Source organism: Hyaena hyaena, unplaced genomic scaffold (genome assembly GCF_003009895.1).
Source record: "Hyaena hyaena isolate Hyena2069 unplaced genomic scaffold, ASM300989v1 scaffold_193, whole genome shotgun sequence".
Taxonomy (NCBI): Eukaryota; Metazoa; Chordata; class Mammalia; order Carnivora; family Hyaenidae; genus Hyaena; species Hyaena hyaena.
The window spans coordinates 1351790-1364915 of NW_024080823.1; the positions used below are offsets into that span (position 1 = coordinate 1351790).

Genomic DNA, 13126 nt, shown 5'->3' on the forward strand with positions numbered 1-13126 from the left:
GGAGGGAGCGCCCCTGACCTTTCCCGCCGGTCCCCTCCCAGGTTCACCCCGCCTGGCCCGGAGCCGGGCTGCCTAGAGGAAGCGTGCGCGGGGCCGCAGTGCCGCCCTCCGCCGCATGGGGGCAGCACCATCCGCGGTAGCGGCGGCGGCGGTCCGCGTGCCTCTCTTGGCGGCGGCGGGCGGAGGCGGAGCCGCGGCGTCCTCGCTCATTGGCCGCGGCGCGGGCGCTGCCATGTTGGCGGAAGCGGTGTCTCTGTGCCGTGGAAACTGGCCGTGGCTGCGGCCGCCGCCTGCGTGCGCGCAGCTCCCTGCTTCTCCTCGCTCGAGTCTCGGCGCTGAGAGGCGGCGGCCGGCGGGATGGAGAAAAGTAGGATGAACCTGCCCAAGGGGCCGGACACGCTCTGCTTCGACAAGGACGAGTTCATGAAGGTGCGCGCCGGGGCTCCGCTCCCCGGAGCCGGGCCGTGGGTGGTCGGCCCTCCTTTGCCCTCCGGGGCCTCTCCTCGGGCCTCTCCCGCGCGCTTCCCGGGCCGCGCCCGCCGTCCTCGGCGGGGACCTCGCTGCACTTCGCAGTGAGTCTCTTGGCCTCAGGTTCGGGAGGTGCAGCCTGGAGGAAGCGCTTCTGTGAAATCGCGCCGATCGGGTGAAAAGGCCTGAAAGTTTTGAGCTAAACGTAAACGCCCCTGTTAGGACCCGACTCTGTTACCGCGCGGGTGCAGTCAGATTGCCGATCCCCTTGGCTGACAGCAACCTGTTGCCAGTGCCTTGCACCTAGAAATCCAGTGAATGTGTGTTGGACACATCTCTAAACGTACGTACTCACCCAGGGATCGGGTCGGGTGAAAAAGGCACCTAGTCTAAAGTTTTTGCCTAACCTTCGTCTGAAGCTCCTGGAATGAGAGCTGTAAAAGATTGTACTATCCTTACTTATATTGCAGTACCACAAAGCAGACCATTCTTTTCTAAAGTTGCCCTATTTCTTTTTATACGGTGAACTCGAAGCTTGTCTGCAGATCATTGTAGGACATAAACTTAGTGAATAGAAATCTAAACAGAAAACGTTTTACTGACAATAAAGGTTCATCAAGCACAGCCTTGAAAATGACCAAGATTTGAATCAGAGCCAGGAGGAATTTGCACACCCAGTTTGTCTCCCCCTCTGGGTCTGTACTTAAACTATCAAAAACTGTTTACTTCTTAAGGATTGGGGTTTTTGACACCACTTGGCAGCCGGCATCAGTATTAAAAAAAGTTTTGACTCTGTGGGCACCTAAATTTTTGAACAGGTGAGTTTAAGTGTCTTATTTCTTGATGACTTTCAAGTCCCAGTATGTTTTTTTTCTTTTTCAGGGTTAACCGGCTAGTCCCCTTTTGATATTTGCATTCATCAGATCATATCTCCCAAACTCTGGCTTGAAAAAGCATTTCTGTCAGGATCCTCTGTAACGTGGCCATTGTTGTTTTTAATATGCGGGGCTGCCCAGACCGAGGAAGAATGTACTCTTGTTCTTGTATGGTGGTGTTTCTAAACCACTGTAATAAAAGGTGTAAGTCGAGTGGAATGTCTAAAAGAGACTACAAAGTGAATTCAGTGAACCAGAGCCCTTTGTTAGCTAAGGATACATGATGAGGAGAGATCATTGAGTGAAGAAAAGGCACAAGTAGGGAGTGAAAGCATCTCAGAGCACAGAAATCTCTTTAGCCAGTCTGACCTTGGACTTCCTCGGGCTTCCTTTGGGCGTAAGAGGAGCATTTTCTCAGACTTCACTAGCCCCGCCACCTTTCTCACTCTGAGCTGACAAAATGCCTCTGGTTGAAGCAGCTTCAGAAAATAGAAATCTCAAAATAGGAGTTCTAAAGTAGCGCCTCTAGGTAGGGAGAGAGCAGCCTGGTGAAGTGGCTCTAAAACTTCCAAAGGAGCCAGCTAATTACCGTGACCGCTTCTGCTTCCTAGGTAGAAGGAAAATACACGGACCAGCTGCTCTGTGTAAAAGGTTATTGATTTTCTAGGCGGGACCGGAGATTAAGATTATCTGCAGTGTGTGTTTCCTTCAAGGAGACATTTGATAAGTTACAGTTCCGGAGCGCTGGCTGTCGGGGTTGTATTTGGGGTTGTATTTCTACACGTTTTGTAACAGGAGAAGTTTTGTGCCTGAGGGAGAGTTAGAGAAGAACGTATTTTCACCAGCGAGAGGGGAGATGGCTTGAAATCCCTTCAGTTGACTAGAAATGTGTCATTTGGCCACACACACAAGGTAGACCTGCTTGGGCAATGGTGGCGGTGCTCATTCGGTAAACGGGCACTCGCCAGTCGCCTGCGAGGTGCTCGCCAGCAATCTAGACGTGGTGGTACAAAGATGGGTAAGGTCTGGCTTTGGCCCTTGAACACGGTGGTGGGAGGAACGTGTGTGCCCAGAATCTACCCTTAGCCGGAGAGGCTGGGGCCTGGAAGGGTGGCCAGGGATGAGACTGGCAGGGAAGATAGGTGCATGGGTGGGGCTGCAAGTTGTACCTTGTGTGCTGCAGCGAGGGGTGTGCGTCGAGGCGGTGTTCCTTAGGGAGTCACAGTCAGGTTTAAAGCAGGAAATTACTTGATCCTGTCTGCTGCATTGGAGCTGAGTGGCAGCAGGAGACTACTTAAGTTATTTCAGGGGTGCCTGGGTGGCTCACCCCGTTAAGTGCTGACTTCAGCCTCAGGCTATGGTCTCACCCGTTCCTGAGTTTGAGCCACCGTCTGGCTCTGTGCTGCCAGCTCAGAGCCTGGAGCCTCATAGACGACTTGGCAGCAGGGAGAGAAAGTGGCAGTGCTAACAGAGGTACATTAGGCCCATTTGCCTGGATGTGCCGCTGCCGCCCTCCCTTCCCCTTCCGTCCCCATGTATGACTTCATCCTCAGTTGTACCGAAAAGATACCGGCCATCAAATGGCCATCAAATGGGAACTCCTTGGTCTTGCTGCTAACAATCCCAGCCTTGTATTTGTTCCCTCCTCCTCCTCCCCCGGTATGCGAAGGGCTCTCCTCCCTCCTTGGTTAGCTCCCCCCCACGCCTGGAGCCCGGGCCCTCTTGCTTTCTCAGCACCGTGTTTGTATCCTCTCCTGCACTCCTTCCCCTTGCCTTACAGTCACACTCCCAGCCTCCTCCACAGGACCCTCCCCGTCTAGATGTTGCCCTGACTCTCGAGCACATCACAGTCAGTGCTCAAGGGTTGTCCTCACTCTCTCGCCTGTCACCCTTAAGGCCCCATCATTCCAGGGAAGAGTTGTCACAAAGGTAACTGGATGTAGGTCGATCCAGCTGGCCTTTTTCTGTCTCCTTACTTGACCTCTCGGAGGACCAGTTGCTCTGCATGGCTTTCTATGTTCTTCATACTCCTCTGGCCTGTCTCTGTCTCCTTGTGGCTGATGAATGGCTGGTTCTGGGCTCAGTCACGTGTCCTCTCCTTTCCCTGGGTGGCCCTTCATGCAGCTTTAGGGACCAGCTGTAGGCAGGTGAGGCAGATTCCTGTCTGGCCTAGGTGTCTCCTGAGCTGCAGACCTGTGTAGTGAACCTGTTGGCGTCTCTTCTCGATGCCTCTGTGGCTCTCAGACTCACCGTGCTCAAACTGACCTGGCGAGTGCCTCGTCCCCTGGATGCCAGCTTTCTTGTCCTGTGCCCGGCTCAGTACGTGCTCCACCATGCATCGCGTTGTAAGTCCGCAAACTGGAAGTGCTCTCCTCCATCACCTTTCCAGAATCCAGTCTGTCACCAAGTCCTGTGGATTTTGCTTCCCGAATACCTCTGGAATCCATCTACTCTCCATCTCTTCACGCACCTTCACAGTGCTCTCTGGCCGTCGCACCGTCACGGCCTCTTACCCGGTCTCTTTACACCTGTCCTTGCCTGTTTCTAGTCCCTGGTCTACACTGCAGGCAGAGCGCTCTTCTTGAAACACATATCTGGTCTTGTGTGTAACAGGTGGCTGGTTAGTCCACTGGCTCATGAGAAAACATTTTCCAAAACATTTGAACATATGTTAAAGAGGCTCATTCCCCTGCGGGAGAGTTTATTGGCAGGCAGTGTGTTTCTGTGCTGAGCCAGTCCACCCCTATTGAACTGTAGGCCCTTTCCTGCACCCCCAGCACATAGTGGCTTTCCTGGTATCCTGGGGAGGCACACAGTACCTTTTTAATGAGAAGCGAAATCGGGAACCCTCTTTATGGTGGCTTCTTGTAGATCTTGTATGATCTGCAGACCTTACAGAACTAGCTGGGGGTGAGTCATGCAGGCTCCTCCCTGTTCTAATTGGGTGAATTGGTTATATCGAAGCAGGAAGTATGTCAAGGGTGTCCCCATTCTCAAGGAGCATGTATTCTAATGGGGAAATAGAAAAGGGGAAAATGACCCACTGCTCAGATCTCCTTGTATTGTGCTGGGTGAGTGGAGACGGGGTCTGTGATCTGGAGACGGGGGTCCCACGTTCAGCCCTGCTGTCCTCTGGTCTGTGACTTGGGGCCGATCACTTGCTCTGGGCTTCGGTTTCGCAGTCTAATGGGCTGGTGCTTATTCGCATCATCTCTGCAGCCCTTGACATTTCATGCATCCGTGAAAGAAAGACGGTAGTCACTTTTTCTGGTTTGAAGATAAGGAAACTGAGGCCCGAGGTGTCCTGACTTCCCCTAAAGTCACACAGATATTTGGGGGCAAGTCATAGGCCGTATCTCCTGACCCCCATGCCTCAGGCCTGGGACATAATACTGTAGCATGTTTCTTCCAGAGGCCACAGCTGGGAACTTTGGGAAGTGGGACAGCTGGAATATTAAGAACATCCCAAAAGATGGCTCAAAGTCCGAAAGCTAGAGCACCTGCCTTTCCCCAGTAGGGACGAGATCGAGGCCTGCCTCGTATTTTAGAAGCTGGGCCCTGTAGATGAGAAGAGAGGGAAGAGGTGGCCTGTTAGCAGTGGACTTCGTTGACGGGACCTAGAGATAGTGACTGACAGAGAAGGGAAAGGGAAAAGTGGGGAAATGCAGACAGCAGCCTGATAGCAGGCCCCCCGCTGACGCCTGGCGGCCTCGCTTCTGGGAGCGCCTTCACTTCACGGGAGCTGAGCGCTCACTGTGCACCCCTTAGTTCTTAGTCTGATGCCACGCCTTGGTGAAAAGATCCCTTTCTCTTCCATGTCAGTTTGAGACAGACATGATGTTTTTGAGACTGACTGCCACAGAAAAATTTGAATTAGCCATATTTAGAACTTAGGTTACATTTCATTTTGTAGAAAAGTTTACTGATGCGAAGTACTTTGGATGATGGGAGATAGGTAACATTGGACAAAGTTTGTTTGATTGGCACTTGGTAAGAAGAGGTTCTTGCAAAAAGAAGTGGTTTTTTGTTGTCCTCGCTTTCGATTTTCTTTTTTTTTAATGCGTGCAATCATCTGATTTATAAAAAGACCCAACAAAATTTAAAATGATACAAAATGTCAGTTTCAAAACAACATCAGTAAGTGAGCGCGTTTAACCATACTCAGCGCGTTTAACCATACTCAGCTCGTAGCAGAGCACATGGGTAAATAGGAGAATTCATGGTGTAGCATATCGCTGTATGAAACGGAAACAAAAAGTTGGTAAAGGAAGGCTCAGGAACTCTGTCTTTTTTTTAAACGTTTTTTTTTTTTTTTATTTTTTATTTATTTATTTCTAGGAGAGAGAGAGACAGCATGAACAGGGGAGGGTCAGAGAGAGGGAGCCACAGACTCAGAAACAGGCTCCAGGCTCTGAGCTGGCAGTCAGCACAGAGCCCGACGCGGGGCTCGAACCCACGAACCGCGAGATCATGACCTGAGCGAAAGTCGGACGCTTAACCGACTAAGCCATCCGGGCGCCCCATCAGGAACTCTGTCTTTTAAGAAACGGAAGCAAGAACAATCTGGGGGCTGATGGGGTGGGGGAAGGTGAAGGGGGGGTGATGGGCATGGAAGAGGGCACTTGTGGGGATGAGCACTGGGTGTTACATGGAAACCCACTTGACAATAAACTATTAAAATAAGAAAGAAAGAAACGGAATTGAGGGGCTCCGTAATCATCGGGCATCCGCTCAATGCTGTATCTGAGGTTAGAAATGTCTGATAGGAACTCCAGGGGTCTTCCAGATCCTTCCTTTAAGGTCTGGGTCAACTGATGCCACAATGTCAAACGTGTGCTGAGTGACTCCCTGGATGGAGCAGTCCTTGGCATGGGCCTCTGGGTGTGTGCGTGGTCGTCACTCAAATTTTGTATCCTTGGCAGTCCTTGGAGCCACCCAGTACTTCGGCCCTAATTTCCCAATTTCAGCCATTACGCAGTCAGCTCTGCAGGGGATACACTTGGCATACACACAGTCCATCACTGATTGTGCAAAGCCAAGTTTGGCGTTCATGGAAAAGTTGGTAAAGTTGGCGTCAACCAGGATGTGGTTGTATCAACTGGCTGTGTGTTCTGTTAGAAGAATAAACAGGAAGGGGGTTTCGGGACGTCTCTATCGGAGTGCACTGAGATCTTTCTTTTCTTTCTTGTTAGGTTTTAATCCTTCTCTGTAAGCCTCTGATCTTGGAGACTAAGCATTCACTTCACGGTCACATACTTCCACATGTTCACACCACACTCTTGTTTTTGCTTGCTTTTGATTTTCTAACCCACTCTTTATAATACTTTTATAACATTTGTCATCTAAGTAAAATGTTGCACTTCTGGCCTTCCGAATTATTGACTATTCTAATAGTCAAAAGTTTGAGAGAAGAAGATCTTTTTGTTATTTAACTTGTTTTATAGCATTCAGCATCGAATTTCTTAAAACAATGAAGCAAATTAATCCCAAACTGGGGCTTGGGCTCTTTTTATTTTTATTTTTTAAGATTTTTAGGTTGCCTCTACACCCAACATGGGACTCGAACTCACAACCCTGAGAGCAAGCGTTACACGCTGCACCGGCTGAGCCAGCCAGGCACTCCTTGGGCTTTTTTTTTTAAATTAAGTTTCTCAAGCGATTGTAATGTGAGACCAAAGTTGAGAACTTTAGAACTAGAGAATTCCACTAAATAGCTCTAGAAGTTAAGTTGAAAAGGTAAACTAAAACCCAACGTAGATTATGTTTAGTGTTAAATTGAGGGGAAAAGGAGAGATAGAGAAAATCAGCTGGAACAGAGCATAATTAGGTGCTCAAATATTTGTTAGATGGGTGAATAAATTTACAAAATATAGGTGTTCTGTGCCTTTTCATAGGTACATCAAACAGGTATGTATACTGAACAAAGGAGTTAGATATAAAATTGATTAAAATAATGTTAGAACAACAACAAAATGTTAGAACAGCTGTTCCTTAGAATTTAAGTGTTACTATTTCATGATACTTTTCAGGTGATCTGTCTATAGATGGTAGAAAGAACTTGTTAACATATGTTTTTAACTTTTCAAGCTTGAATAATTTAGTAACCAAATAAAGTTGTGTCTGGGAGACACAAGTCTTAGTCTGTCATGTGCATGTCACCCTGTCACAGAGAGAGATTTGAGGACAGGGATGTGAGGGAAGAGCTCCAGGGACCTTTTTGCCTACGTGCTGTTCCCTTGGGCAGGAACACTCTTCCCACACTTTCCCCACGGCTAGCTCCCTCGTGTCATTTGGATCTCAACTCAGATGTCTTTGTTCTGTGTCTTTCCTGGTCCTCCAGGTTTAAGTACCTCCCCATCATCACTCACCTTCACAAGTGTCCCATTTTCTTTTTAACTTTGGTCACTATTCATTAACACCACATTTATTTGTTTACATGTTTGGTTTCTCATTTCTGCATTAGAATATATGTTCCTTAAGAGCGGAGACCCTCTCATGGCTGTGTCCCCAGGTTTTAGAGCAGAGCCCGAGTTGCACGGTCAATATTTAAGTGGAATTTATGATATTTATGGGATATACGAAGACTTTCAGTCATCTCTGTTTGCCACTGGTCTTCAAGCAGGTTGGAAACACACATGGGGTCACACTAATTTCTGAGGTCTTTTGACCCGTATTTAAAAAGAATTTTTTTTTATACTTTATTTTTAAGACAGAGGGAGACAGAGCATGAGTGGGGGAGGGAAGAGAGTGAGGGGAACACAGAATCAGAAGCAGGCTCCAGGCTGTGAGCTGTCAGCACAAAGCCTGATGTGCAGCTTGAACTCATGAACCGCAAGGTCGTGACCTGAGCCAAAGTCAGATGCTTAACTGATTGAGCCACCCAGGTGCCACAGCTGTAGGGTTTTTTTTGTAGAAATTCTTTACCAGGTTGAGGAAGTCCCCTTCCCTTCCTAGTTTCCTGAGGGTTTATCCTGAAAGGATGCAGATTCTGTCCAATGCTTTTTCTCCAGCCATTGATAGGATCATGTGACTTTTCTGTTGATGTGATGGACCACATTGATTTTCTAATGTTGAACCACACTTGTGTGTCTGGAATAAATCCTACATGATTGCAGTATATAATTTTTTAGACACTGTTTGCTTGTATTTGCTAATTTTTGTTGAATATTTTTACGTCTGTTTATACATAGGTAGTTTGCAGTATTTGTTTTGGTATTAGGGCATTGGCAGTCTCCCAGCACGAGCTAGGAAGTGTTCCTCTAGCTTTACTTTCTGGAAGAGATTCTAGAGCATTATATAATATCCTAGAGTTGTGTTGTTTCTTCCTGAAACATCTGGTTGAAGTTACCAGTGATTGGATTAGTAGTGGTTGCTGTTCTTTTATCTGATACTAGTAATTTACGTCTTGTATCTTGTTTTCTTTGTTAGCCCGGCTAAGGGTTAATTTATTTTATTGATGTTTTCAAAGGACCAGATTGGGGTTTATTGGCTTTTTTTAATTTCCTGGTTTCAATAAAATGATTTTTGCTCTTTTACTCTTTTTTTCCTGCTTACTTTAGATTTTTTTCATTTTCTTGTTTCCTAAAATGGGAGCTTAGATTATTGATCTTAGATCTTTTTTCTTTTCTGATATTTGCATGCAATACTATATTTTCCCTTTAAGCAGCACTCTACAGATTTTGCCCTGTTGTATTTAATTTTCAGTTAATTCAAAATATCTTTCAAGTCTTTTGTCATCTGTGTCTCGTGTTATTTAGAAGTGCGTTGTTTAACCTCCGTGTATTTTGGACTTTTCCATTTGTCTTTCTGTTACTGATTTTTAATTCCATTGTGGAATAAAATAGATTTTATTTTTTAAAAATTTGTTAAGTTGTGTTTTATGGTGTAGAATTATTCTGTCTTGGAAGATTTTCCACATGAGCTTGAGAAGGATGTGTTTTCCACTGTTACGGGATGTTGTCTGTGGACGCCCATTCGAGTTGATTGGTGGTGACATTGAGTGAGCTGCATGCCACCCTCGTCCCTCGTCGCCCTATTGCTAGCTCTGTCCGTTACTGATGCAGAAGTGTTGCAGTCACCAACTCTAATAATGAATTTGTTTATTTGTCCCTGTAGTTCTGGTAGCTTCTGCCTCACCTTGTAAGTTAGGCACTTCTCTAGTAAGGGTTACTGTGTCTTCTTGGTGAATTGATTTCCTTATCATTACGTAATGGTCCTCTTGATGCCTGGTCATTTTCCTTGCTTTGAAATCTGCCTTATCTGAAATTCATACAGTGATTCCTCATTTGAAATTCAAAGTGACTCCAGCTTTCTTTTAATTAGTGTTACTCTAGATTTTTTTAATGTATCTGCACATTCTACTTGTTGATGCTGAAGTTGTCTCATTTGTCATTGAGATGTGAGTCACGTGGCATGAAATTTACCATTTTAAACTGTATTCTTCGCTGGCTTTTAGTACATTTACTCTGCCGCACATCCGTCACCACTGTCTAATTCTGGAACGTGTCCATCCCCCAAAAAAGAAGCCTATCAGTTCTGACTCTCCCCTTCCCCCATTTCTTGGCAACCACTAATCTACTTTCTGTTCTTACAGATTTGCCTGTTCTAGTACATCTTTTATAAATGGTACTCCTATGACATGCAGCCTTTTGTGTCTGGCTTCCTTTAACCTTAGAGTAGAATGTTTTCAGGGTCGATCCGTATTGCAGCACATAACAGGACTTTATTCCCTTTTTTTTGGCTGCATGATAGGCTCCGCCACGTTTTAAGTATCCTTGTCAGTGGATGAATATTTCGGTCGTTTATACTCTTTGACTGTTATGAATAATGCTGCTGTGAGCATTTTTTGTGTGTGAGCATCTGTTGTCAGTTCTATCAGGTACGCGCCTAGATGTAGAATCGCTGGCTAGTTGTGGGTTTAACTTTTTGAGGAACTGCCGACTTGTCTTCCACATGAGCTGCGCCATTTTACATTCTCACCAGCAATACAGGCGTTTCCAGTTTCTCTGCCTTCTTGCCAACACTTGACTCCTGGTGTGTTTTTTTTCTTTTTCTTTTTCTTATTTTATTGGATCCTGATGGGTGTGAAGTGGTATCTCAGTGTGGTTTCGATTTGCATTTTCCCAGTGACTAATGATGTTGAACATCTTTACATGTGCCATTGACCATCTGTGTATCTTCTTCAGAGAAATGTCTATTCAGAGTCTTTTGCTTGGTTTTAAATTAAGTTATTTGTCTTTTTATTGGTAAGCTATAAATGTTTTTGCATATTCTAGTTATTAGATCATTGTCAGGTATACAATTTGCAGATATTTGCCTCTATTTTGTGGGTTGTCTTTTTAACCTTCTCAGTAGTATCCTTGGACATGCAATAGTTTCTATTTTGATCAAGTTCAGTTTACCTATTATTTTTTATGCTTTTTGTGTCATATCTAAGAAAGCATTACCTGATCCAGAGTCACACAGATTTTCACCTCTGTGTTCTCTAAGAGTCTTACAGTCTTTGCCCTTTTATTTAAGCTTTTGATCCACTTTGAGTTACATTTTTGTGCATGTGTGAGGTTGGTGTTCCAAATTCACTCTTTTGCGTGTAGATATTCACTTTTCCGGCAGTGGGCACTTGAAAAGACTGTTTTCCCTACATTCATTGGTCTTGGCATCCTTTGAAAAATCAATTGACCATAAAGTCAATGGGTTGTAAAGTCTTTCTTTTTAAATGTTCAGCAGATTTATACTGTAGAGTAAAACCATTTCTGGTAAGGGAAATGTCTGTTGCTAGATGCCGCTGTGAGTTTGGGCTTGTTGTCACAGCAAAAGGTGCCTAATCCACTATTCACAGATTACCTGGAAGTGATTTAGTCTTGTGTTGAGCAACATTTACCTGAGAACAAATACATAAATGGCAGGTTGAGTACTGATATTACCTAGTAGCATTTGTTCAGTAGGTCTGAGTTAAATGATAACCATGATGCCATCGTCAAGTTCAGAACTTCAGAGAATATGTGACGAGGCAGGAAAAGTGATCTACCTGAAGGCATACAGCTAGCTGGTTAGTAGCATGGCCAAAATTATGAGCTGAGTCCTGCCCCTGTGTTCCTTCTCTGATGTGCTTCCTAACTGAACGTCATGTGTTGTCTGAGGACCTCTCAAGAGGCAAAAGTCCAGGCTAATTCTGGGCCCAGTTTAAGAAGCAAATGGTTTTTCAGTAGACGGCTGTGAAGTTATGATTTGGTATGAATTCCTCTTCTCTGACACTATCAGGATAGGGGTTTGGCTGATGAAGAAAGTCAGTTTAAACAAGTACTCTTAAGGAATGGTGCATATGGTTCTTAACATGTATGCCAGGGCCATCAAAATGTAATAAAGGGGAAACCGAGTATAACTAATCTGTGAGACCAGTACTTGGAAATCGATTTTGAAAGATTTTGAACGTCTGTTCAATGGAACACTCAACATCCATATAAAATATTAATACAAATGTACACGTTTTACCAAAAGGCATTGAAGTTACATTTTTAAATGGGAAATAGCAGTTTAGAAGAACATGAATGTTAAGCTGCCATGTGTGTGTGCGCACGGGTGTGCGTGTGCGTGTACACTTAAAGAAGGTCTGGGGTTTCAAGATGGCGGTGTAGAAGGATCTTGAACTCTTCTCCTCCCACTGATACACCGAATCTACAACTACCTATGGACCAATTTCCTCCAAAAAATACCCAAAGCTAGCTGAGTGACTCCTGCACGTCAGGTAAATAAGAAAAAAACCTATGCTGGGGTGCCTGGGTGGCTCAGTCGGTTAAGCGTCCGACTTCAGCTCAGGTCATGATCTCGCGGTCTGTGGGTTCGAGCCCCGCATCGGGCTCTGTGCTGATAGCTAGCTCAGAGCCTGGAGCCTGATTCAGATTCTGTGTCTCCCTCTCTCTCTGATCCTCCCCTGCTCATGCTGTCTCTATCTCTCTCTCTCAAATAAATAAAATATTAAAAAAAAAAAAGAAAAGAAAAAGATAAAAACCTGTGCTGAAGTGAGATGCAGTCTTACCATAAATCCCATCCCTGACACAGTGAGCCACAACTGGGAGGGAACTCATAATCCCAGGCTTCTCCTTGAGGAGCAAGGGGTTTGAACACCCCGACTTTTAAGACCTGCACTTGTTAAGACCTGCACTTGAGAGACAAGCCCCCAAAACATCTAGCTTTGAAAGCCAGCAAGGCTTGCTTCCGGGAGATCCCCAGGGCTATAGGGAACTGAGAAATGGTTCTTAAAGGGGTCATGTGAGCAGAGGCCCCCAGCCTCAGGGCTGGGCCCAGAAGCAGCCCATTGAAAAGGATTCCAACTTTCTGTAAAAGACTCCCGTTTGCTTATCTTAGAGCCCTGAGGGGCAGGCATCTGATTTAACACTCATCCGTCTGGTGCCCCAGGTTTTGCAGTTGCTACCTAAGGGTACCTCTAGATCACGTGGCTCCAGTGGCCAGCAAGGCTTACACTCACAGGTCCCTCATGTTTATTGCAGTATTTACAACAGCCACAACTTGGAAACAACTGAAGTGTCCATCAGTGAGTGAATGGATAAAGAAAATGTGGTGTGTGTATACAGTAGACTAGTATTCAACCATAAAAAGAAGGAAGTCTTGCCGTTTGCAACAACATGGATGACCCTTGAGGATATTATGCGAAGTGAAATGAGTCAGAGAAAGGCACATACCGTATCATCTCCCTGATTTGTGGAAGCTATGAAACAAAAACTAAATGACGTCGTAGAGAACAGATTGGTGGTTGCCATTGGCAG

The 13126-nt window shown here is 45.7% G+C and overlaps 1 protein-coding gene and 1 pseudogene across 2 annotated transcripts in view; one reads left to right on the forward strand and one right to left on the reverse strand.

The window, feature by feature from the left end:
* Positions 1–251: 251 nt before the first annotated feature.
* Positions 252–13126, forward strand: part of COG2 (component of oligomeric golgi complex 2) — a 48363-nt gene continuing 35488 nt past the window's right edge. For both annotated transcript variants that reach the window (XM_039241244.1, XM_039241245.1), the window contains exon 1: positions 252–429. In XM_039241244.1, coding sequence (XP_039097175.1) covers positions 358–429 — 72 coding nt within the window. In that variant the 5' untranslated portion in view covers positions 252–357. The remainder of the gene's footprint in view (positions 430–13126) is intronic.
* LOC120237817 lies at positions 2426–6607 on the reverse strand (annotated as a pseudogene).